This window comes from Dermacentor albipictus, chromosome 1 (assembly GCF_038994185.2).
Source record: "Dermacentor albipictus isolate Rhodes 1998 colony chromosome 1, USDA_Dalb.pri_finalv2, whole genome shotgun sequence".
In the NCBI taxonomy this organism is placed as follows: Eukaryota; Metazoa; Arthropoda; class Arachnida; order Ixodida; family Ixodidae; genus Dermacentor; species Dermacentor albipictus.
This window is the reverse complement of record NC_091821.1, coordinates 157498496-157524952: the sequence shown is the minus strand read 5'-3', so window position 1 is coordinate 157524952 and position 26457 is coordinate 157498496. Positions and strand designations below refer to the sequence as shown.

At 44.0% G+C, this 26457-nt stretch overlaps 2 protein-coding genes across 6 annotated transcripts in view; one reads left to right on the top strand and one right to left on the bottom strand.

Moving 5' to 3' along the window:
- Window positions 1–16656, bottom strand: part of LOC135916575 (cubilin-like) — a 259475-nt gene extending 242819 nt beyond the window's left edge. The window contains exon 1 of the mRNA XM_065450011.1: window positions 16477–16656. Coding sequence (XP_065306083.1) covers window positions 16477–16629 — 153 coding nt within the window. The 5' untranslated portion in view covers window positions 16630–16656. The remainder of the gene's footprint in view (window positions 1–16476) is intronic.
- A 2935-nt stretch (window positions 16657–19591) lies between these two features.
- The window catches only part of LOC135916576 (calcium-binding mitochondrial carrier protein SCaMC-2-B-like), a 94886-nt gene continuing 88020 nt past the window's right edge, over window positions 19592–26457 (top strand). For 3 of the 5 annotated variants that reach the window (XR_011509267.1, XM_065450015.1, XM_065450012.1), the window contains exons 1-4: window positions 19593–20147; window positions 20864–20990; window positions 21069–21156; window positions 24987–25098. Coding sequence is in view for 4 of the 5 variants with exons in the window: in XM_065450015.1 (XP_065306087.1) it covers window positions 19938–20147; window positions 20864–20990; window positions 21069–21156; window positions 24987–25098 (537 nt within the window). In the remaining variant the exon portion in view is untranslated. Of the gene's footprint in view, window positions 20188–20863; window positions 20991–21068; window positions 21157–24986; window positions 25099–26457 lie in introns of all 5 variants that reach the window. The other 2 variants (XM_065450013.1, XM_065450016.1) reach the window with 2 other exon arrangements.

Here is a 26457-nt window from a genome sequence, read left to right as displayed (position 1 = left end):
TCCAGTACATCTGAAAGGACTTAAAAAATATTGTTATATCTCGTAAAGGCAACCTGAAACTAAAGCCATTTTTTTTTAAACGTCAAGCCTTCTATACAGGACGTTTCACTTAACTTGGGCCAAACTTCAAAAATTCACGGAGAAACTCCTCTGGGAGTTCTCCAAGTACGCGCAAGCATTGTGTCACTTTCTCATCTTCACACAGCCCAGTGTCATTATCAATGTTATGAAACTTGATCCAACCACTATAAACAACAGTGCCGGGTGACATGAACTGCAGCAGACGGATGGCAACACAAGGTGAATTGATGATGCAAACAAACTACTGCAGGTTGCAGCGCCAGGTGCGCTGATAACAGTTCGATCATTATAAGCCGTTATCCCTCTTTAGTGCCTTATCCAGCAACGCCGAACCATTATCAACCGTGATCAACCGTACTCTAGTGGTGGCTGCGTATGGCGCAGCTGCGCGGACCCTATATTGAAAGCGATCTGCAATGAGGACGGAGTGCACCAAGTACTGATAGCTTCATGTGCACAGTCTTCATGTTAAAGTGAGACGCAGCACGAAGGTCAATTCGCCTCGCTGCTGTGGGCCCTATCTTTTGTGGACCTTATGAAGACTGGCCGCTCAAGGCATTTTGTGTGTATTCGTGGGCTTCCTTCCCACTCAGAAAGCTGTATTGGTAGTTTTTCATGTTGCTGTACAATTTTTTTATTGACACTTTTCATCCAATCATAATTTAGAAGTTGACCGATTGATTAATTAAGACTAATTAGATGGAATGCAGAAAAAATATCAGAGTATCTCCATGCACAGCAAACATTACCCTGGTTCAGTCAAGCTATGTGGCATTTGCATATTTTTAAAGTTTGGCTCCACTTACATGAAACATCCTGCATATAAACACTGTATAACCAAACAAATACAACTAATGGTATTAAAAACAAAAACAATCTGGGTCAGATTTTGTAACGTTACATTTTATTTTCAATTCTCCTTTGCACATGGCACACCAAGTGCCAATCCCCACGATAACGCCAACAAAAGCTAGAACCCTTACTACACCAAGTGTTTTAGTAATGACTGTGCCCTATTATTGAAGATGGGGGATCAGAGACAAAATGCTAATTCATGCTGCCCAAAGGCAGGTGTCAGTTTGTACAAAAATTACAAATAAGATCATTCTTTAGCTGATACCATCAATCATTATTTTAACTACCTTAAAGGGTGCCTGAAATGACTTATACTGAATGGTATTGCAAATAGAGAATGTACTTCACGGAATGCTTTCTCAAAAACATTTTATGCTAGGACACTATATTAAATTGGTTAAAAGTGCTTAAACATTACCCCCCTCTCAAGCTGCAGCATTCCCCCTATAGTTTTGTTCCTTCCAATCATGGCTATGTCCTGCCTCCTAGGGCACCACGTCATACAGTGATGCTAGTGTCGGCTACTTTCAGTCGAGTTGAACAGAGTTTACTCGTATCTCCTGGTGATGCAATTTTTCTTGTTATGGTGGTGGTGGTGGTGGCCTCAAAATGAAACTTACATGCAGTGTTCACATTTTCTACAACATAATATCACTCCAGTTTACTCCCTGCACACACCTGCAGGGCAAAAGGATGGGCGGCGTAGAACCCTGGTGCCATCAATTTTTCTGTGGCCAGAAAATGCCACATTGCATTGATGTGCATGCGAGATAATTTGTCCAAGATCGATTAGCTGCCATAGCCACTGTACTATTGTTATTTTTCGTAGCGTTCCATCTCTTCCCTTTCCTTCCCCTGTGAATCCTCGCAAAGTTTCCACAAAGCCCAGCCTTTCGACAGGAACTCATTACACTTTTCCCCTTAAAAGTGTGCACAAATGCATGTGCACAGACCAAAGCTGCAGCAGACAAATCTGCATTTTGAGGTTGCATTGTTCAATTGCTTTGTAGAAATGTCTACATTTATTGAATTTAAGTTTTTATTTTTACAGGTACAAAATGACTATGTATACATATTTTACTAAAATAAGCCAAATGAAGCGGCATGCATTAAGTATTCCCAGTGATGTCACAAGGGGATCATTTGCCTGAGTGACGTCACTCAGGCATTCTACGTAAAATGAGCACAAAGCGACTGAAATCGCAAGGGTGGCACCACTGCATTCAATAGTGATGCAGATGTTTAAACCCCCACTGCATTCAATAGTGATGCCGATGTTTAAAACCCAATAATAAACTACACTGTTTACGCAGAGCCCTTAAACTTGGCTCTTGATGATCACGAGGTCCTGCCCTACTGACTTGGTGCATTTGTACAAAATTATCAAAATCATTTCACAGTCACTTTAGGATGCCTGCTCTGATTGTATAACTAAAGCCAATCACTGCTTAACGTTTGTACAATCAATAGGAATTCCCAACTCGCACTAACTTCGAGGGATCAGACTCCAAACACATCATATAACATACAGTGCTCACGGAATGAAATGTGTCAATTTAGGGCTAACTAATGCCCATACTTTCGTTTCCACCGGCTGCAGTTCGTGTCACATCGACGTAACTTTGGTGTGTACACTTAGAGCGGAGTCAGAGTCACCTTTAGTGACCAGATTCATAGTGACATGACATGGTACTCTCCAGTTCTCTGCACATATGCTGCGTTCTGCCAAATACTCGCTGTCGCGTTTCATTCCGTGAGTACTGTACATGGATGTCCTCTATAGTTTCAAAAAAGAATCAAGGTAACTGAGGTGGTTCTTTTTTTGTCGTCGTTAATAACGACCATTCCAAGCCAACAAATAAAAGAGCCTGATATAGCATGTGGGAAATTACCTGTGCCTTTGAACTGAAATGCATGACTAATAAGAAAAAGAGAAATGAAAAATAGAAGATTTTTGCTGGTGAGAGCCGAACCCACAACTACCGCTTCATTGTTTCTTGGCTACATATGGTTTGTTTGCTTCATGTAGGCTTTCCATAAATGTAATTCGTAACATGCGAAAGCATATTTCATTTCACAACTGGAGACAAATATACTTAAATTGGTGCTAGTTGTAGAACTCCTATTAGGTGGGCAAGCTTTGAACATTAAATGGCTTCAATCCTGCAATTTTATTGTGTATAACAAGATACAACAAACTCAATATTTTGGCTACTGAGACGGTACAAACGCATTTCTCCCTTTGTTTTGTGGGGACTCAAATGCTGTAAGGAATAAGTAGTAGTGGTAGTTTGTTGTAATAAGGACACAAGGAAATATGAAAAGAAGAACCATGGACATTCTAAATGTCTCACTTCTCAGTGGACACTTGAACTGTTCCGTGGCTGTGAGAAATATGGAGGCTAAGAGTAAAGAGAAGGAAAAGGAATGTTACAATAAATAAAGGAGACACTACACACAGTGCAATGAAAACATACAATGGCATTTATTGTATCTTCATACAAGAATGCCAGCTAGCCAAACTATACACAAGGAATTAACCACGCTGAGGAATCGTGAGGGTTCAAATGCCCACAAAATAATCTTGAATGCATGTTTACCCATGCCCGACACTAAATTCCTGGGTGTAGTCTCACAAATGGCGCATTCGAGTGATTAGGGGTGCTATTGTGCAAGCTGCAAGCATCTCGCTTTTGTTTGTGAGTGGTCAAGCGATGCTCTGTCCGGAGACGAACGTTGCTTTACCACTCACAAACGCAAAGAGGGCCAAAAAGCATTAGCATTGAGAAAAGGCATCTTTCCGAAACTGTGGCCCAATAAGCCCTCCAGGGCTTGATCCCGCAGAACGAACCAACAAGCGTGCAGTCGGCTTGCATGCAACAGTGTCCTCCCACCGAAAAGGAGAAAGGCAGTTCCCCATGCACCCGAATGTCGTAATAGTGTTAGCATCAAAACATTCACACCATCTCTTGTCATAATGAATCCCCTGTATTCCTATGCAATTACAAAATCAACTTCCACCGCAGTGTTTGTGCTATGCAGGAAAGCTGGAAGCCAGGAGACACAAGCCACGCGGGAAAAAATATCAGGGGATGTGAGAGTGCCGCACTCACACATACTTTACTATTTCATTTTTATCCCTTTACAAAATAATTGGTCACCATTCATAAAAATTTCAGCACAGTGGGTGTCTTGCCAATGAGCAAGTGCAAAGAAAACCTGTTTCTCCTAGTTTCACCTATAGATAACAGTTTCGATTAAATGCCACATGGCATGTGTGCAACATTTAATGAGCCTGTTGATGAGAGCAGACCACAAATGGCTCACTTGGCCTTTGTGTGCCTCAAGTTCATTCTTGCCTATTTCAACCATGGTAACATTAGAGGGTTCAAAGGTTTGACTCCTTTTAGTTCAAGTTCATAGAGGGAAATTGTCTTTACACAAAAAACAATTTCTACATGTTTTAAAGCACTTCTATGCAATCAGTGCAAAACCATCCTGGAAACACAAAACAATATTACCTGTCTGGATCAATTAATTACAAAGTGAATGCATCCAACTGAAAATGGTGATTTCTTACAACGAAAGTTTTAGGCCCTACTTGGCTCCTTGCTGGGGTTAAATGGCAGAACGAATGCAGTGCAGCTTTATAGAAGATCCTCAAAAGAAAGGGAGGGGTTTTCACATAGGCTGGTATGCTGTTTTTCCGGTATGGTTGGCGGCTGAGAGAAAGGGTGACTAGATCAGGGGGCAGCAGTGGCAACACAGTAAAGGCAACTTTTGTGTTGCCTCTCTCTCCTCTTCGTCATAAGTGCAAGCAGTGAACACGTATAGCACAGAGATCCCCCTGGAAATGACTGTTGCTGTTCTGCATGTTTTGAATGTGCCACAGCTCGAGTAACAGCTTTTCACACAGGTTGGTCTCAGTAGGACTTCTTCAGAGGCAATACCATCCAGCAATATCGTACTACAGTCGACTTCCATTAATTCAACAGGGTGTCTACCAAGTCGACGTTTCCAAATTCCACGAGTTTTCCAGGTTTTTCCTGAGTGCCTTTACAAAATTTCCTGAGTGACACAGAACTTTGCATTATGACAAGATGGGTTGACACCATGTCACCCGATGCTCTCACTCCCTAGTAAGCATATTGTTACGGGAAGGAAGAAGCGTTCGTCTATTTACAAGTGGCTTTTAATGGCTGAGCCAACAAGCGTAGAGCAGCGATACTGCTAAAACACTTCTTCGTCGTCGCTAAGACCACCGTCAGCGTCGTCTTCTTGTCACATTACCGACTGTGACATTACCCCCGTCGGAAAAAGCACCTGATTGGTGCGGCTCATCGGTCTGAGAAAGGTAAGGTTTGAGACGGCTGACGTGGATGATGTCAGAGAGAGGTGAGGCACCGTAGCATTCAGCGGAGACACTTCATATGTGACAGGGGTCACCTGGCGAAGGATGCGGTAAGGGTCATAGTATCGCGAGAGGAATTTCTCGGAAAGACCAACATGCCGAGTTGGATACCATACTAGCACAAGAGCACCTGGTTCGTAGTTCACGTCGTGATGGCGCTGGTCGTAACGGCACTTCTGGCGTGTCTGTGAAGCAGAAAGACGAATGCGGGCAATCTGGCGTGCTTGGGTCGCTGTGGCTATTACATCCCGAGTGTACTCTGTCGGCGAGTCGAGTGTAGTCGAAAGGGGAGTCTCGAAAGGCAAAGTCGGCTCACAGCGGAAGAGGAGATAGAAGGGTGAATAGCCAGCTGTGTCGTGGCGCGAGGAATTGTAGGCGAACGTGACAAATGGTAGAGCAACGTCCCAGTCGCGATGATCGGAGGAAACATACATTGCGAGCATGTCAGTTATTGTGCGGTTCAGGCGTTCGGTAAGACCATTAGTTTGAGGATGGTAAGCGGTAGTAAGTTTGTGTTTAGTAGCACATGATCGAAGTAGGTCGTCTATGACTTTGGCAAGAAAGTATCTGCCGCGATCGGTGAGAAGTTGACGAGGTGCACCGTGGTGCAAGATAACGTCGTGAAGCAAGAAATCAGCGACGTCTGTAGCGCAGCTGGTCGGTAGGGCTCTAGTAATGGCATAGCGAGTTGTATAGTCCGTAGCGACGGCAATCCACCTATTTCCGTCCTTGGATATAGGAAATGGTCCGAGGAGATCAAGGCCAACGCGAAAAAAAGGGTCGGTCGGTATATCCAAAGGCTGCAGCAGTCCGGCAGGAGGCAGAGCTGGTCTTTTTCGGCGTTGACACGACTCACATGCGGCAACATAGCGCCGGACGGAGCGGTTGAGACGGGGCCAGAAGAACCGTCGCCGAATTCGGTCATAGGTCCGCGTGACGCCAAGGTGTCCAGCGGTGGGAACGTCGTGCAGTTGCTGCAGTACAATCTGTTGCAGATGCGACGGAATGACGGTTAGGAGCTCAGGCCCGTCGGGGTGCATGTTACAAGACGACCCGACTTGTAGACCACAGTGTATGTGTATTCTTGCAGCCGTAGGGCCCAGCGACCGAGGCGTCCGGTGGGATCCTTGAGGGAGGAAAGCCAACAAAGGGCGTGGTGGTCGGTTGTAACTGTAAATGGTCGACCATATATGTAGGGTCGGAACTTGCCCACCGCCCAAATGAGGGCGAGGCACTCGCGCTCAGTAATCGAGTAATTGCGTTCGGCGGGAGAGAGGAGGCGACTGGCGTAGGCGATAACGCGGTCGTGCCCACATTGGCGTTGAGCTAAAACTGCGCCGATGCCATAGCCACTGGCGTCAGTGCGGATTTCTGTCGGAGCGGAGGGGTCAAAATGGGCGAGTACAGGAGGTGTGGTAAGCAGCGTGATGAGCTGCGAGAAAGCAGACGCTTGTTCAGAGCCCCAACAGAAAGGAACGTCCATCTTCAGGAGGTCAGTCAGGGGACGGGCAACATGGGCGAAATTTTCCACAAACCTTCGGAAGTAAGAGCAAAGGCCCATAAAGCTGCGAACATCTTTGGCACAAGTTGGTACGGGGAAATTCTGCACAGCATGAACTTTAGCGGGGTCGGGGCGAATTCCTGACGAATCGACGAGGTGCCCGAGCATGGTTATTTGGCGGTGACCGAAGTGGCACTTGGATGAGTTGAGCTGCAAGCCAGCGGTGCGAAAAACAGAAAGAACAGATGAAAGTCTTTCAAGATGAGTCGCAAAAGTTGAAGAGAATACGATAACGTCATCCAAGTAGCACAAACAGATGGACCATTTCAAACCACGCAAAAGCATGTCCATCATCCGTTCGAAGGTCGCCGGGGCATTGCACAAGCCAAATGGCATTACTCGGAACTGATATAGGCCGTCTGGTGTGACGAATGCGGTCTTTTCACGCTCCATTTCATCCACGGCAATTTGCCAATATCCAGAGCGAAGGTCTATAGATGAAAAATAAGTGGCACCGTGGAGACAATCCAGAGCATCGTCAATGCGGGGAAGTGGATATACATCTTTTTTGGTGATCGTGTTTAGATGACGATAGTCAACACAGAATCGCCAGCTGTTATCCTTCTTTTTGACGAGAACAACAGGGGACGCCCACGGGCTGGAAGAGTGTTCAATAATCCCTATGGCAAGCATCTTGTCAACCTCGCTCTGGATAACTTGTCGCTCAGAGGGCGACACCCGGTATGGGCGTCTGCGAACAGGTGCTGCATCGCCGGTATTTATCTGATGCGTCACGACCGTGGTTTGATGCAGAGGGCGATCGTTCAGATCGAAAATGTCGGAGTAGGACTCGAGGAGGCAACGGAGCTGTGCGGCTTGTTGGGTTGAGAGGTCCGGTGCAATCATCTTTGTAAAGTCGTCGGTCGGGGCTGATGCAGAAGGCGCAGAATGAGCAGTGGTCGAAGACGGCGCAACAGATAGAGCAGAAATGTGGCACTCGAGCGTTGGTGACAACGTGGCAAGAGACTTGCCTCGAGGAACTACTTGCGGGCACTGTCCAAAATTTAGGATGGGAAGACATGTCTGATTGTCCACAACAGAAACGATGGTGTGTGGGAAGGAGACATTGTGAGAAAGCAGGACTGACGTCGCGGGAGTAAGGACATAATCTCCGTCAGGTACAGGTGGGCTGGCTAAAACAGGGATGAAGGTTGCTGCAAGAGATGGCAGGCATATAAAATCCGCGGAACAAAGCTGAGCTGGAGCTTGAGCAGGAAGGTCAATGGGAACAGGTAGGGGTAGGTCAAGTTGTACAACACCGGCGGAACAGTCAATCAGAGCAGAATGGGCGGACAAAAAGTCGAGTCCGAGGATCACATTGTGAGGGCAACGTTCAAGCACACTAAACAAAACGGACGTGTGGCGACCGGCGACACTGACACGAGCAGTACACATTCCAAGCACAGCCGGAGTTCCACCATCGGCGACCTGGAGCAGTCGAGTCGGTGCAGGAGTAAGTACTTTTTTCAAGCGCGTTCGAAGCTCCGCACTCATGATGGAAATTTGGGCTCCAGTGTCGATGAGTGCTGTAACGGGAAAACCATCCACGTCCACGTCCAGAAGGTTCCGATTAGTAGGCAGGGTCAGCAGACGAATTTCTGGCCAGTGTTCTAGAGCAGCGTCACCTCCAGGAGCTGCTCCAGTTAGTTTCCCGTCGGAGAGCGGCGACGGTAAGCTGGGGATGGAGAGCGACGCAGCTGAGGCGAACGGGAGCGGCGACTATGGGGTGGTGGCGATCGGCTGGTCGCGGTCCCTCGAGCGTTGTCAGGTGCGTCTTCAACCTCGGTGGAGAGTGATGGCGGGCGACGATTCAGTGGGGAGCGGCGGTAGGCGGGAAAGTTTGGTCGAGAGTGGGCTGGCCAGGGACTTCGACAGTGCCGAGAGATGTGGCCCACACGTCCACAGTAAAAGCAGATGGGTCTATCGTCATGGGTGCGCCATTCGGCCGGGTTGCGATAGCTCGGATATGGACCGTATTGGCTACGTGGAGCAGGGGCAGAGGCAGCAGACGAAGCAAAGTCAGGACGGCTGGCGGAGCAGATGGATGGAAGACCTACATTGGCAAGTTCTTGGCGAATGACCGACTGAATGAGGGACACAAGAGGCCGGGAATCGTCAAAGCACTGCGTCACTGGCGTGGCAGGAGACGCTGCTTCGATTTCTCGCCGAACGATACGTACGACGTTCTCGGAGGAGGTGGGCTCACGCGGTGGACAAATGTCTTCGCACGTCGATGAAGCTGCGGTATTAGGTAGACGCGTAAACTGTCCAATTATGCGGCGACTCTTGGCGTCTTCAAAGCAGCGACATTCGTTAATGATCTCGTTGACCGTTGTGATGTTCTTATAAACAAGCAGGTTAAACGCGTCGTCCGCGATGCCCTTTAAGACGTGGCTGACCTTGTCTACCTCTGCCATATGGTTATCTACTTTGCGGCAAAGAGCGAGGACGTCCTGGATATCCGCCACGTAAGATTCAGTGGACGTCTGTACACGGGTCCCAAGGTCCTTTGCAGCACGTTGGCGGCCAACGGGTTTGCCGAACAAATCTCTAAGCTTCTGTTTACACTGCTCCCAACTAGTAATCTCTTCTTCATGTGTTTCAAACCAGACCCGTGCTGTTTTCTTGAGGTAGAATATTACATTAGCCAGCATAAGCGTGTTATCCCACCTGTTGTGTGCGCTGACCCGTTCATAATTCTGTAACCAGTCATCGACGTCCACGTTGTCAATCCCGGAAAACATGCCAGGGTCGCGAGGCTGGGCCAGGATGACCGTCGGTGGTGACGACGGGGCCGCGGTTGAACTCTCTCCTTCGGATGACATGGCGGCCAGGTTACGTCCGCTGCAGAGCTCCGTCTTGCTCGAGTGATTACCCCGCACCTCCACCAATGATGTTACGGGAAGGAAGAAGCGTTCGTCTATTTACAAGTGGCTTTTAATGGCTGAGCCAACAAGCGTAGAGCAGCGATACTGCTAAAACACTTCTTCATCGTCGCTAAGACCACCGTCAGCGTCGTCTTCTTGTCACATTACCGACTGTGACATTATTAAAAAAATTTTCAAAAATACTTAACCCTTTGAGGGTCAACGACGTAAATATATGGTGCCGCAAACAAGTCCAAAAATGGTCGATGCCGTACATTTACGGCGCCGTCTGTACGTTTAAAAAGCGCGCCAATTTCCTAACTTTTTCTTTTCTGTCATGTGCTGCCACTATGTGGGAATACAGGGAATTTTTTTCGCGCACCTCCCTCTCGCAGTTTTCGTTGCATGGTTTATTTTAGCGCTAGTTCGCTCCTGCGCGTCTATATACTACCGCTCGCACATTGGCGCGCATGCGGAAAGATGGTGGTTCGGGTTTTGTTTTCGCGGGCGGTTTCAGTGTCTTGCGCTTGCAAAACTGATGGCTATCTCCTTACTAATCGCTCAAAGGGCGACCGCCTATTTGTCGCTCGTTTAATGCTCACAGGGGTGTGCATAGGAAGGATGCTGCCGTGCATGCGTTTCCGTTGCTTTTTTTTTTTTTTTTTTGACACTCGCGAAAACTAATTGTTCCTGGTTGGCGATAAAATGAAGATTAGCGGAAGTTTGTCACATGTTGTGCTTTTTTGACGGGCACAGAACCTCACAGTTTTCTTGAGTGCGCGCACCTACGCAGTTCAATTACGCTATGGATGTACATATTAGATATTCGTGGAAGAGCAGGAACATTTGAGTCTTGCGAAATATTCTCGTGTGCGCATTTTCAAGGCCTTGAACTAGGTGTATAAAAATTCATCAAATTTTTAATTCTTATAAGTTTATTTCCTTTTTTATTGTTGTTATTCATGAAGAGTACATATATACAATCGCAAAATATTTTTTTCTCACTTTACAGTCACCCTAGAAAAATTGCGGTAAATCTTTTTTCGAAATAAGTCCCTAAGAATTGAAATCTACAACAAAGAAAATCTACCCTGGACAGTTGCATATGGCGAAAAAAATCGACCCTCAAAGGGTTAGTCATGTCCGAATAGTGACTTAATCCAGTTTGAATTGTAAGGAGTAGTGCTTATCTTATTCATAAAAAAAAAAAAAGAAGCAAGAGGTGAGCAAAATGCACAGCGAATATCTTCGAAAAAAAATGGTAAAACCCATTGCAAATAGAGTTGAACAGTCTCAAATACGAATAAAAAGGAGATGCCTACAGAAGCAAATCTTTTAGAATATGAGCTATTTCTTGTCAACTGATAGCAAGCTAATAGGTATGAGGCCCGAACTTTGTCACAAGTGAGGTTCTCTCTCAACAGCTGGTATTTGCCAACTTCAACTGTCCTGATATACTGTCAGCCACCGCACAACACCTCAGTGTTGCGTTTCACTGCTTTGAAGAGTTTATTTTGGCTTATATGGGGGACACCAGCATCTCGACGTCAGCCAACACTTTGTTCCTTGAGCTCAAGCTCCTTCAAAGAAGCAGCGGCACGCTTCCTTTTTTCTGTATTTCTCAATGCGTAGGACTTTTCTGTTGTCGTCATCCTTCTGCAGCGCATTCACCCCACATACCATTTGAAGCGTCCTCAGCCAACGTCCGATTTTTCAGACTCCCTAGGGGCCGCGAAAACGTCCCAAAAATCGGTCAGTTTGAAAAAATGAATGGATGTCTTTTAACGCCCTTAAGGGCTCAAATCGCCACAGACGCATCTGAAAAAGCTCTGAAGGCCTGCCAGTACACTTATTAGGCATATCAGTGCTCGTACTGTGACAGGAGACGGCGAGTGCACGCGCATATAATTAAGGAATACATACTCATGTATTATTGTGCAACAAAAAAGACACGGATGTAAGAGAACACACACCAAGCGCAATCTTTCAACTCCGCAGTTAAAAGCTTGCACTTGGTGTGTTTTCTTCTCTTACGTCCGTGTCTTTTTTATTACGCAATAATACTTGAGTAATGGATTACCAACTTGCCCAGAATGCTGCTCTCATTGAATACATAATGTATCACGTGACAGTTGCCCCTTCCCACGCTTTTTAAGCTTCACTACGCAATATTTCTGCATTGAGGTGAAGCTGACTTTCGGGAACCAACATTATGCAACACGCCGTGCTTTCCAAGCTTCGAAGCCAATCATGATGACCACAAAGGTGGAGTCGGTGCCATTGCTAGGCCTACCGTTGCCACCATGTTGGCTATGGCTGTAAAACAGTAAAACACGTTGTAGGGCTAGTTGGTGCGTAGCTTTCAATAGATGAAGCGACAAAAGTGACGGCACACAAGAAGAAATACAGACAGGACAAGGCGCTGCCTTGCCCTGTCTACGAACTACGGTTGCCAGAGGGTCTGCCTGAGACAGCGCCGGTGGTGGCTTTGATTGCCGTTTCGGACCTGCGGTCACAGCAAAAAGTCCGGAAAACCGGTCTGCAAAGGGTTCTTGCGGCTGAAATTTCAGACGTTCTTAAACACTGACTCTATGGAGTACGTGGTGGTGCCGCGAAGTAGTCCGAATTATCGGGTGTCCGGAAAGTCATTCGTTAACTGCACACTGGCAACTCCAGCTGACGACACGGCGTCAAAAACGATTCGACGATTCCTCTCTGTTACTCGAGCCACTATTACCACGACTTTCGTTCCCTTTCAATAAAATTGATTCATTTTCCCTAATGGAAGCACAAATTCCCTGAGTTTTCCCTGAGTATTTCCAGACTATACAACATCCCTGAGAATTCCCGGTTTTCCAGATTGGTAGACACCCTATTCAAACCTGATTGGACTGACAAAATTGATTGAATTATCCAGTGGGTCGACTTAAACAAGATGCAAGAAGAATATCCAAACACTGCTGATTCATTTGGCAGTATTTGCCTGATCCTAACAGGCTCCCAGATTCAATGCACGCCCAATTTCTGTGTGTCCAAAGTAGAAAACTACCATAGTAATTACATTAAAGTTCCTAAACAAAGTAGAAATCTAATGCGCACCCAATTTGTAGCAAGAAAAATGGAGAAGAATCCAACACATGTTGCACAATGGCAGCCAGTTTTCTAAAGTCAGCTTCACCACTGCTCGGTCTTTTTTATATTGGTGTCACACGACCACTTTCTTTTTTTTGTGTGTGTGTAGCTTGCGCAAAGAAATCAATCGTGACCGAGAAATTCGATCCGGATCGGGCTTGATTGCGATCGAAAGTGCGGCGTGTGACACCCGTATTAGAAGTCTGCTAAACTGCAATATATCTATGTTAATCTGTAAAGCAAACACACTGCGAAGGCAATTTGGGTTTCGTACCCAATTACAACCGTGCAGGCAATGTTCAGCCCAATTTTCTTGAGAAACGCGTGTGGTATAATTGGGTGGATACTAAAATCAGACATCGTGAGCTATGGCTCCTGCTTCGAAATCTTCATAGTGAGACCGAAAACAGGCGTTTTCCACAGAAAAGTTGACATGTTCAATGCATTCACTGTCCCCTAAGCTCCGTGAGACAGACACTGCCACTAAAGGACATGCTATTGGGGTCACCATAGTGGTCAGGCAGGCACATGCATGCTGACTGATCAAGTTTGAATAATCCGATGAAGCCAGTTTCAGGATCTAAATAACGAAAGTTTGGGATCATAGAAATACCAGGTAGTCTACCAATTTGACATTTTCAAATTCTCCGAGTTTTACAGGTTTTCCCTGAGTAACACAGAACTTTATTTAATGTCAAGACAGGCTGACATCACGTCGCCCGATGCTGTCACTCTCAAGTAGGCATTAAAAAAATAAAAATAAAAACTTAATCCAGTTTGAATAGTAAGGAGCAGTGCTTAACTGAAAGGATGGCATAGTAAAATGCACAGAAATTTCAACCATTTTCAATTATGAAAAGAGATGCTTACAGAAGCAAATATTTGCGAAAATGAGCTATTTCTATCAAGTGATAGCATTGATCATTGGTATTAGGTCCGAACTTTGTCACAAGTAAGATTTTCTCAGCAGCTGGAAAGTCAACCTCAACTGTCCTCACATACTCTCAGCTCGTGCACAATGCCTCCGTTTTGCGTTTCACTGCTTTCAAGAGTTTATTTTGGTTTGGATGAGGGTCACCTGCATCTTTGCATAAGCCAACACTTTGCTTTTTGAGCTCAAGCTCCTTCAAAGAAGAGGCAGCACAGTTCCTTCCCCGATCATTCCTCAATGTGACGGTCATTTCTGTTCTTGTCCTCTTTCCGCCGCGCATTTGCCTTACGGAGAATTTGAAGCATCCTCTTGGTCAGTTGTACAGACACCGTCATATTATTCAGACACCCCAACGGAATGAAAACGTCCGAAAAAATGAATGCATGTCGTTTACTGCCCTTAAGGGCTCAAATCGTCACAGGCAAGTCCGAAAAAGCTCTGAAGACCTGCCAGTGCACTTATTAGGCATATCGGTGCTCGTACTGCGACAGAAGACGGCGGGTGCACGCGTGTACAATTATGGAATGCGTACTGCGTCCCGTGACAATTGCCCCTTCCCACGCTTGTTAAGCTTCACTGCAATACTTCAAGTACGCTTCACCGCTTGACATCGCTGTGCTGAGCCGAAGCAGCCTTTCGAAAACCGGCATTACACAACACACCATGCTTTCTAAGCTTCGAAGCCAATCGCGAGGTCTACAGAGGCGGATTCGGTGCCACTACTGACAGCAGCGAATTCTTTCAATAAAAAACACTGCACCAAATAGCAAGAACTGTAATAGCGAACGTCGAAGCAGCTAAGCCTTGCGCTGTCGCAGTGGTGGCTACGGCTGCCAGCGATTCTGCGTGCGAGTGCTGGTTCGAGGCGGCAAGATAATCAAAACGGCGATGTTGGCTTTGATTATTGCTGTCGCGGAGCTGCGGTCGTAGCAAAACCTCCGGAAAATCAGACAGCGAAGTGTTCTTGCGTCCAAAATACCAGACATTCTTATACATTGACTCTACGGGCTACCTCCAATGGTCAGGCGGTGCAGCGATCGGCTCAGCCGTCAGCACCACCGTGTCAGTTCCACGAAACACAGAGGTGGCCCACTGCTACAAAGGCATGCCTCTACGGAGCTCGTTTGAAACGGGTCAGTCGTTCTAAACTGCCGTTTTAAGGCAATCGAAGACATTAAGACATCTTGGACCCAGAACGCTTGAGAAAGAATGTTAAATTTACGACTACAACCATGTATATTGTGTCAAAGAAGAAGTAAACTGCACGAACATTGCAGTGAAGTGCTTAACTTAAATTATGGGGTTTTATGGCTCCTTCACACGGGCGACTTGAGGAGGTCGTGCAACCGTTCGCGACTCGCAACCGATGTTCACACCGGCAAGCCCGGCTGAGCGCGTTTCGCAAGTCGTAATCCCGGAGATTATCGTTCTCACTGAGAACTGTCGGAATCTACGTGGAATTTGCCGCGACGCGGGAGCAGGCCGGATATAGACACATGAAAGACCACTTCCGGTACGCCGCTGATTGGGTTATCAGTTTGCGACCACGGTCGCACAACTGAAAAATCGAGCAGCGAGCAACTGGCCCAAAATGGTCACTTTTCAAGAAAAGCGACCATTTGCGACTGGTTGCTTTGCGACCAACTTGGTCACGCGACCACTGTCAGTCGCCAGTGTGAATGAGCCTTTAGGTGCCAGAACCACTATCCAATTATGAGGCACGCTGTAGTGGCGGACTCCGGAATAATTTATACCACCTGGGGACCTTTAACGTGGACCTAAATCTAAGTACACGGGTGTTTTCGCATCTCACCCCCATCGAAATGTGGCCGCAGTGGCTGGGATTCGACTCTGCAACCTCGTGCTTAGCAGCCCAACACCATAGCCACTAAGCAACCACCGAAGTTCACGAAGTGTTTGTCACAACAAGGCAAGCATGCTTACGACATCGAACTCAAAGTAAGTTTAGAAATCATTATTTTATGCCACTAAATGAGCAAGTACGACCGTGGATGTTTTTCAACTGTTATTTGTAGCTTCATTACTTTGAGCATGCCTTGCACCTCACAATTGTAGAGGTTTTGGCGAATTGGCAGGTAAGTGCTTTTTTTCTCTGTTGACAAAAGGCCTCGACTGTATTCTGGTATTCTTGTTCGGGCTCGAATGTGAGAGGTCATCACTGCTGAAACATAATAGAGAGCAATCAGCTGCGACTAAACAACGTGAAGACTGAACACATGTGCATTAGTGTGTGCGAGAGAAATGCTAATTTGCGAATACTTGATGTGTGAGTGGTGCCCTCCTACCTTAGCTCTGTTGTTTTAAGCGCGAGAAAACATCAGTATGAATGAGCCCGGTTCCAACAGTCGCATCTTGAGCTTGTCGCAAAAAGAAGCTGCACGTTGGCTCATTATTGCAAAACAAAAAGCACAGTGCATACAAAGCTCCAGCACGGAAAGCTTATGGAAGCTATATTTGACATGTAACGACCAATGCGCATTTGTTTTGGAGCGAGACAAGCTAAACAACTATCTAAACTAATTTACAACAGCGGGAATCAGTTCACGCGTTTTTCTTCTTTCCTTTTGCATTTACGCCTTAAGTTCATTTGATAGAAATTCACAAGAGCTACATGTACCGCACCAATCCACTTCAGCTGCCTGGTTGCTTCCACCGGTTTTCTGACATCCCGTTCGTGGTTGTGACAATCCTTAACGCAGCAGTATCTGCGCTTGTTCTTTTTGTTCACACTTCTCAAAGTGGAGTTGCCAAGAGGCTGCGGTGTAGCCATTGGAAAACTGGAAATGCAGGCTTTCAGGCGGGCCTGAGCACACCACGAGAAAAGGTGAAATGGCAGTGAGGGCCTACTCACGGGTGCTCACTGCCGCTGCTAGGTGGCGTGACATGTACAGGCAAACTTCATTGCAGGGTGCCTGTGGGGCACGTGGTACTGCCACAAAGCTGTCCGCATTATCGGGAATTTCCCAAAAATCAGCCGTTGACTGTACACTGGCAACTCCTCCAGCTGACGACATGGCGTCAAAAGAGAATTCCTGACACGATTCCTCTTTTTTACTCGAGCCAGCACTAGGGCGACTTATGTTCCCTTTCAATAAAATAAAAGCTAATTTTCCCTGATGGAAGCATAAATTCCCAGAGTATTCCTCGAATTTTACCAGACCATTCAAAATCCCCAAGAATTCTCGGCTTTCCCAGTTGGTAGATACACTGAAATACACAGGTGCTGGCAAGGACCTTCAGTCAGGATCGAATTAACCGAAAAATCGAACAGAAATCTACAGTACAACAGATTATGTGAAACAACCTGATTCTACTATCAAGACTGGGTGAAGCTGTCACTGCTTACCGTCCTTTGTTTAACACAAGAGGAAGGGGCCACCAACTTGGCCATGACACACCAGGTGCAAGAAATCCCAATGTTTGGTTCTAAAGACATCATTCACTTGGTAAAATTTTCAACATTCAAATTAAATCCAGTGTTTTCAGCTGTTCGCATCACTGTGTAGCCTTGTAAAACACAAGCACACCCCCTAAAATTGAATTGCTTTCCCAATGTTTTCATGAATCATGTCAGTCATGTCAGTAATACAATAAAACAAGGTTTTTTTGGTCCAATTTTTTTATGTATGATTAAAACACACATGCCACTTAAGCACTAGCAGAAGGCATCACAGTAATGTATGTACATATGGAACAATTTTTACTAATTGCTTCAAGAGCTTCAACATTATTTGCCTTAGATGCATTCTGTGCCACTATAATTATAGTGGCGATGTAGTATCCACTCCAGCTAGTTATTTCCAAAACTTGTTGCTGAGTTGGTTTGTTTATGACAAACGCAATGGTTACAGCGCTAAGCAGATGAGGACCAAGTGAGACACATATGGTAAAGCTGCCAACGATAACGCTGCCACTGCAGCTTCACCGTTATGCCGTTAACCTTTATATGGCACCCATATATGTCGTCCGTGTCTGCTTAGCGCCGTAACCTTTGTTTTGATCCTTTCCATTTGTAAGCATTATTGACTCACCAAAACTTAGATTCCATTGAGCCATATGTATATTTTGTGAACTGTGCAAACTAATTTAGCGAGTAAGCTATCTCACCACAAGCACTGTGGCAATTTAAAGTGTAATGGGGTTTGGTTTTCAGTTTCAATTTTATGCCAGTGTTATACAGGCACACTCTAGCACTTAATTAGTTCCATGTGCACTCAACTTTTCAAAGAGGATCCAAGAAAGCAGAAGCTCTTTGCCTGCATCAACCCAAGAATGCACGAAAGTGCCCGTGTGACAGAACAATTAGGAATAAGTGTTTGTCTAAATGATCACATGCTATGGCATTAAAGAAAAAGCTGAACGATGTCTTGCTGCTCTGGAGATTCTCAACTCTGAAGCAAAATACTCAACATAGTACACTTTGTCTGTATTATGTATTGTTCCTTAAATTTGCATACAATTTTATAAATATTTAAAAAAAAATAAAGTAGGCTGCCGAGTTTATTTGTAACAAAATTGTGTCATGTTACACACCGTATTAGTCTCTAAAGCATGGCCTCCTACATATATACTTCGGTATTTCTAGGACAAGTACGCAGCACTTTTTAGTGGTGGCTATACGTGTTACTGTTCGCGTCATTCCGGTATTTAAACCCGATGCGTTACGTAGTTTCGCAAAAGTACTGATCTAAACTAAAATACAAGAACAGGAATTCCTATCATAGACGGCACCAAACATAACCAGACCTTGACACGCCTCATAAAATAGTTCGCTTTCTGCAAGCATTGAGACACAAATAGAAGTTGCAAATTCTTTGATAATTCGCGCACTTTAAATAAGAGCTGACAGACAGAAAACGCCCTCAAAATTGAATCGGTTCGGCAATATGCTATAACAGCGCGTAGCACACGTGTGACTCATTATGAGAGTACGCAAAGGCGCACACATTTCGCTTGCAGTGAACAGCACACTTTCAGCTACAAAAGCCTAAATAAAAAAACAGAGAGGTCAGAAGAAAGGAAAGAAAGAAACACGCAATTAAAGCCGAATTAAAATTCTGCCGGTTGAACGCTGTGGCGCAGCACCTCTATTCAGCAATAAAACCGAAACTTTGAACCACCTACAAATGAGTATCTTCCACACCTACATCACCATGCCCCATTTGCAAAACAACATTACACCTTGTATAATGGGAGACATGCATACATGGATGCTCAATCAAATAGATTTCGCAGACAATTTCTCTCGTGCGCGCGTTTTATACAAGCAATGCCTGCCGGTTCCTTTGCCTTGCTATATATACTTTTACGTGACATCGTCACAGACCTCCGATTTCACCAACTTACGGGTATAGCTATTGACGTCATAAGAAAAAATGATCACTTTGAAACTTACAGCGAAACGTTCAAAACAACACCGCGCGGCACAGTCAGGACAGAAGTTGGGCGCCAGATAGGGCCAGGGCCAGCAGAAAAAAATGGCGTGAAGAGACAACGCTAACAACAAAAAGCAAACAACCCCTACTTGCGTCCCGATTCTAAACGTTCATTCCGCGTAATAGATATATTTTGTTCTTTTTATAATTTGTTTAGTTTTCAAAAAAGCGTGCATGATACTTTATTGTACAAATTATACCAGCCATTTACTTTCAAAATCGAAACAAGTGGATTATGTTGGAATCGTTGGAATGATATTGATAGTAAAGGGATTATCTGCGCCACAAGCGACAGCTTCGGCGTAGCGGCGAAAGCAAGAAATCGTGGCAAGCAGACATTCGGCCCTTAACGTTTTGTTGGCTACGAAACGTGACGTTTCATGGGTTCCGATGGTAGCAATGTGGTGAGCCAGCCTTTCTGAAATGCATTTCTCGTGCAGTTTCAGGAAATGTTAATGCAGCCCTACGAAGCGTTTCAAGAAGTCCAATGCCAACAGCAAAACTGCCGTCGTCTGAAGCGCCGTGCGTGTGCCGCAGTGTCGAGCTAATCAGCCGTGTCCCCGCGTCTCGCAAGGTGGGATCCATTCATTCATTCGTTGACCGGCTGGAACTTCGATAAAGGCGCCATGTGCTAGCGACAAACATGAAACTACAAGCGAATGGCGCGCCAAAAAACGGCCAACCCCAGCAGCATCCACCGCATTACTACCCTGAACTGCCGACAGAGGTTGAGGAGCGACTAGAGAAGCTTTTCAGAAAGCTAGACGTCAACGAAGATGGTCGAATTGACATCAATGATCTTACCACTGGCTTGCGCAAACTGGGACTACCGCATTCACCTGGAAGTGTAGAGGTCAGTGTCCAATGTCCCACTGCACGCAATTTTGTCCAAGGTAAGGGCGCCGCGAAGAATGCGTGCGCTCGCTGCGTGTTCAAGGTTCCTAATTTCTACAGCAATGATTACGAGATATACGGTGCTACTTATGGTGACGTAAAAGAGGCGCTAGCACTGCAGAAAACGTACCACGGCCGACTAAGCGACTCGGAAGAGACCGATGTGAATGCCTCGCTTTCTTCCCAGTCGCTAACTTATGTGTCGCTTGCATTGTTTTTGCCTAGATAATTTGTTCGGTTTTGGTAACGTTGTCACACACTTGATGTATTGTTGTGTGCCTCTTTTTTTGTTGTTGCGATCGATAGATTTTAGTTATCATCTAGGAAGCGTGCAAAAACAGCTACACTTTGTGACTGCAGTTTACTCGTGCGTACAGTGCTGTATCGGTTCCGGTGTGCCGCGTACTTGCAAGGCCGAATATATTCCTCCTACGCACATAGCTTTACTGCTTAGCGCATTTCACTAATGATTTAGCTAGAGGCATATAATGTTTTATGCTGTATATAATTAGTAAGCTCGCGATTTTTCATTTGTTTGCGGAGCAAATCAGTCATGTTAGTTACACGTACATTTAAGTTTGCGGTTGTATTGTGCCAATTAAACACATTATATGTGCTGCTTTGTTAATTACCTTTCAATTTTCTTCCTCTGTTTTTTTTTCATTTTTGGCACAGAAGTTTATAACGGCATCAGACACTGGAAAGGATGGCACTGTGGATTTTGCAGAGTTTGTGCACTACATCATAGAACACGAAAAGAATTTGATGGTGGTTTTTAAAAGCCTTGATGCAAACAGTGATGGTAAGTCACCAACTCAATGAATATTTTCCGGCTTTATGGTACATGGTAGTTACTTTCGTAATTCTTTTGCTGCTAAAGGCTCACTTGATGCAAATGAAATCAGGACATCATTCCAGAAGCTTGGAATTCAAATTGATTATGATGAAGCCATGCGACTCCTAAAACGGTGAGTTGACAGTCTGCACAAGGCTAACACTACTACATTGAATTCCTTGAACCAAGATACGTATTTTTTTGCTTTTTATACAGCTGAATATATACACCAGAACCTAGAATAATCATAGCAGGACACTCATTGAAATGGAAAGCTTTAGCCTACTACAAGACATCTATGCGACTGGCTTAATAATTTGATAGGTAGGCTATGCACAAAAAGAAATGTCATGTGGGGACGTTGAGATAACAGACAAGAGCACTTTTTTAATTATTTCGGCAAACATGAAATCAAGTGAACTGACATGTAATAGCAGGCAGGTTTATTTACCTCTTAATTACAGTGGCAGCTATTCCCTTCTTTTCAAATAGCTGACGCATTCATATGTGAGCAGATTTGGGGTTACTTGAGCCAGCAAATCTGTTTCTTTCCTTAAAGGGACTGACGACCAATTTTCATGGTACCTTTTTTTTTATTTTTAGTGCAATGGAAAGCTGACCAGTCAGTGTCTAATCATGAAGTGCTAATGCAGAAAATGCTGTGGTTCATTTTTTATCGGAAGTTTTCTATCTGCAGTGAGGATTTAGCCATTCACTGGAAGCGTGCTGAAAACGGTGATAGGTGAGCACGATAGCCTTTATATGTCAGCATTAGTTGGAGGCAGACGACAAGTGTGGCCGTAGCTGTAACAAAGTATGATATTGTTTATCAAGTCGATGTTCCTGCGAGTCATGTTTTTCTAATTGTTAAATTATGATAGCCTTTACACGTCAGCGTTAGTTGGAGGCAGACAACAAGTGTGGCCGTAGCTTTAACAAAGTATGATCTTGTTTAACAAGTCGATGTTCCTGCGATTCATGTTTTTCGAATTGTTAAACTATTTCTGCGATAATAACGATGTGTTTTAGTAATTTCGTGTCCAACTGCTTTGGTATTTAACCAGTCAAAATGAATCCAATCAGATCGAAAACGAAACTATACCTTTATACGTGATACGGAGTTCAGCGTGTTGCCGTAGCCACAAGGGCGTTTTGGTTTCTGAAGCATAGAATAATGTGGGAGTGTCTAATAATATACCAACTGCAATGTTGGGCAATAATTATGCTGTACTTAATAACAGTTGACTTACCTACGGTAATCTCATAGAGTACATCTGATGTACCAAGATTTCATTGCCAGGTCTTGCCACTTACCGGTTTTTGAGACCGTCTTTGCCAATTTAAAATTATAATTCCTACTTAAATCATGAACAGTGTGATGGATTCTATAATTATAAATCATGGTAATGTCATTTCCATCAATGTCTCGCAGCACATTCTGACAGTTGTCAGGCCCTTTAAAGAACCTTTTCATCGCTACTTACTTTGCTAGTTTGTTTTTCTTTTGCTATGCCTCCTCTCCATTGCAAACATGCTTCTTCAGAGCGGGCGAGGCACTTGCAGTAATCATCCAAAGTATTAGTTATGACAGTAGAGCACTGCAGCACATAAACAACTCAGGAACTATCTGAAACCACTTTTCACACACATTTTCATTTGCAGCATTGTGCTTCAACATTCTGCTTTCACATGTGGAACATCACTACAAAATTTTTAGTATAGTGAAATGTGGAGGTATTACAGTTGTGTGGCATGAGCAATAACAAATCTTGCTGCTGTGTTCACCATTTGATGCATTGCCGCTAGTTTCTACATTAAGAAACTAGCTTCTTTTCGACATACCTTGCATAATTTTCATATTTGAACAAACACCACTAATACAGTGGCTTTATTCTGTTTTGTTGGATTGTCTCAATGTCCTTGTCTAACATCCTAGTACATGCTTTTGTCATGTAACAGTACCAGTTCGTTTTCACATTTTATGCACTCTTATTGAACATCAAACTTGCCTTATCTAATTAGAATTTGTACATGTAGAGTAAAATTATCAATATTTGTTGGCTGTATACCTGATGAATAGCTGGAAAGAAAATAAAGATCGTCTGAACATTCAGTATACCTCATTTAAAGAACTGCAACCGTTGCAGGAATTTTATGTACTTATTGCACGTTGATCTAATTAAGGAGACAAATAATGTATTACATAAAACTCATTGTTTAAATGTTCATATGAGAAAGCATGACTTTTTTTTTTGTGTTCTCCACATGAAACATGTATTTTGGCTACATAAAGATAACCAAGCAATATAAGAAGAGCAAATAAAGCCCCAGCATTGCTTGCTAGCTTTATTAACAATAAAAATGCTTTATTGAGGCTCATGTAGCCCTATAAAGTTGTATTACATGCTATGAAGCCTTTAGGTTAATCTGAATGTTAATGTCGTGTCTCTAGAAAGTAAAATGGGTGATTACTGCTTTGTTTTAAAGGGGCACTGAAACGAAAGCTGTGGTCGACATGTAAGCCAAATATTCCATTGCATGCTGTAGGCAACCTCCAATTTCATATAAGATTCCTTGCTCTCTCTCTCTCTCTCTACTCGGAGCTTTCAAGGCCCCCATTTTTTTTTGCTGCACTTTGTGGTGTCAGCAATGACATTACAGCAGGCTATCATCAGGTAGCATAAGGCCATAGACTGAAACCTCTGGCATCTAATTTTTGGCCATGAATTACTTGCAAGCACAAGCTCACACATGCATTCCACACCCTTACAGATCTGCTAGGAAGCAGAGAATCGGTATTCATTAAAGTGTCTCACCATCCTATCGCTGCTTATATGTTGCTATTGGGCACCTTTGTCGGATGCAAACCTCGAAAGGTTATTATTGAAAAGGTTATTCAGGCCTAACATGTTTACAAATACAATTTTGTAATTTACGTTTACAAAATCAAATTATATTAACTGAAGTGAAGACTACGAACACTGGCCAGTCATCACCAGGGTTAGGCACGGGTTCGTCGTCTTCACTGCAATTTATGTTAGTTTAGCATTTTGGTTTTCTTTTACCCATTAGCAAATTTAAGTCATGCACCAGAGCACTTTTACTAGAAAGATATTGTACTTAATATGCATAACATCACCTTTTATTGCTTGCAGTATCTGTACTTTATTCAGTATGGTTGTTACATTTCAGAAGTTGTGGATGAACATGCCAAATTCAATGTACTTGGATTTTTTTTGTTTTTGTGTGTGTGTGTGTCTTTGTGTGTGTGTGTGCGTGTGTGTGTGTGTGTGTGTGTGTGTGTGTGTGTGTGTGTGTGTGTAAGTTTGTTACATCTTCAGGCAAGTTTAGATATAAGATTTTTTCACATTGGCCCACTTTGCATCTTGTTGCCATACATGACACTTCTTGTTTTGAATTTATGTTCTCACTTTAGGCCTTTGGCCTTTAGCTCTACTGCACTTTTCTCTACTTTACAGAAGTAAAGCACTTCTTCTTAGTAAGAACAATTTAAAAAGTAGTGATAGGGAGGACATTGCCTTAGCTTGGAGAAACCAATTAAACAAGGGGGAATGGGAAAGTAAACATTGCACTCTTTATATACCTCTCCATGTTAGGTCCTTTTCTAAAATATCTTTGGCAATATATTCCTTGAAAGGCATCACATTCATTTCAGTGTATTGGCGAGGTTTAAAAGAGAAAATGTGTTTTAGAGCCCCTTTAAAGCTGTGCTTCTATGCCTGTGATTAATAATTCCAGAGTTGGTGTACAATATATCAGCATAAATCATTGCATAGTTTGTGTAGATTTTGGGGAAATAATGAACATTCTGAAAATCAAAATGATTAGCATCGATGTGATTTTTGTGCTGTGCAGCTGTCTTCGCAGCAACTTCACAGGTACCAGTAAAAATTTGGTTTGTTGCAATTGAAAGAATGAATGTGAACCTCTTCCCTTTTTCAGAATGGACAAGGATGGCTCATTGACCATTAACTTTGAAGAATGGCGTGACTATCTGCTCTTTCACCCTAGCTCAGAAATTCATGATATAATTCATCACTGGAGACATGCTACAGTAAGCTCTTCATATTTTATATGTTGCCAGCTCTCATGTTACTTCTAAATGAACGTCCAGCTTTGGCCGTATAAGGTATAATAGTACTCTAAATGATTTTTTGTGCACCAGCAGTGGCATTGTAATTACCCTTTGAGACATTAACTTTCTTGAAGTTGTCACAATACTGCGGTGAAATTAACGAAATGAAAAAAATCTGGCCTTCTAAAAGTGTTGATGCTTTTCATATGTAAATTGTACTTGAGCCTAAACCTGAACTATGTTGTGAATTTTTGTATAGCTCTTTGGTTTGTTTATTTCAAGCAGCTTCTCCAAACACTACTTGTTCTTGTCATACCAAATACAGCTGTTTGATTATGTGACATTTTCACTGGTATGGGTTTTGTGCTATTCTTGCATGTATAGGTCAGTGAGGTTGATATAACAATGTTGGCTTGTTTCTTTCTCTTGTCCTTAAAGAAAAACAATCCTGGAACCTTCCTTGCCAGCACATTTTGTGGCATATATTGAGGGTAGCAATGAGACAGTCATGAGCTTCTCTCTTAAAGGGACACTAAGGGCAAATGATAAGTCAATGTGGACTATTGAAATACCATTAGAGAAATTTCGTAGCGCTTGTTTCACACCAAGAAAATACATAGTTTATGAGAAAATTGCATCTGAAGGGTCCGAATGCCTTTTGTAAAATTCAAATCTCCCACCAGCTAATCGTGGGAGTGGTGACATTGCATACGCCGTCACCACCCTTTGCTGCCGTTGATGATAAAAAGGCCCCCGACAGACGGCAGTACCGAGCCAAGACAGAACAATGGATTCGCCGCTGCAGCTGCTTTTTGGTGAAGTGGCGTAGACCGTTCGGGCATCCCGCGACATCACGTGGAAGTTCAATTCTCTGCTACTGGCAGTTTGTGCGATTTTCGCGAGCAACCAAAACCAGCGCAACACTACGCAATAACGAAACAATTGAAACATGAAAGCGCGGGCGACGCGAAGTCAGGCGAAAATGAAATCTTTCAACCACTCACGTCGTTGTCTAGGGTAACTTCATTTAGTTCTTTTTCTAAAAATGAAATAGAACCAGATAAGTAGCATTTTGTTTCGTCTTATAATATAATACAAGGAAGTTTTTTGCACCAAATCGTTGAGTACTAGTGATAGAATTTAACTGAGGAGTCTCTAGCCATGTCCTGCATTTACCTAGATTTCTCAATTATTATGGCTCTGTTTACGATAATATTGACGCCTTAGAGATTCACGAGCACTACTACATCACTTTAGCTTGACATATTTGCCTTTAGTGTCGCTTTAAACACACAACTACCTTGTAGGTGGAAAGAATGAGAGGGCAGACAGAGTGCT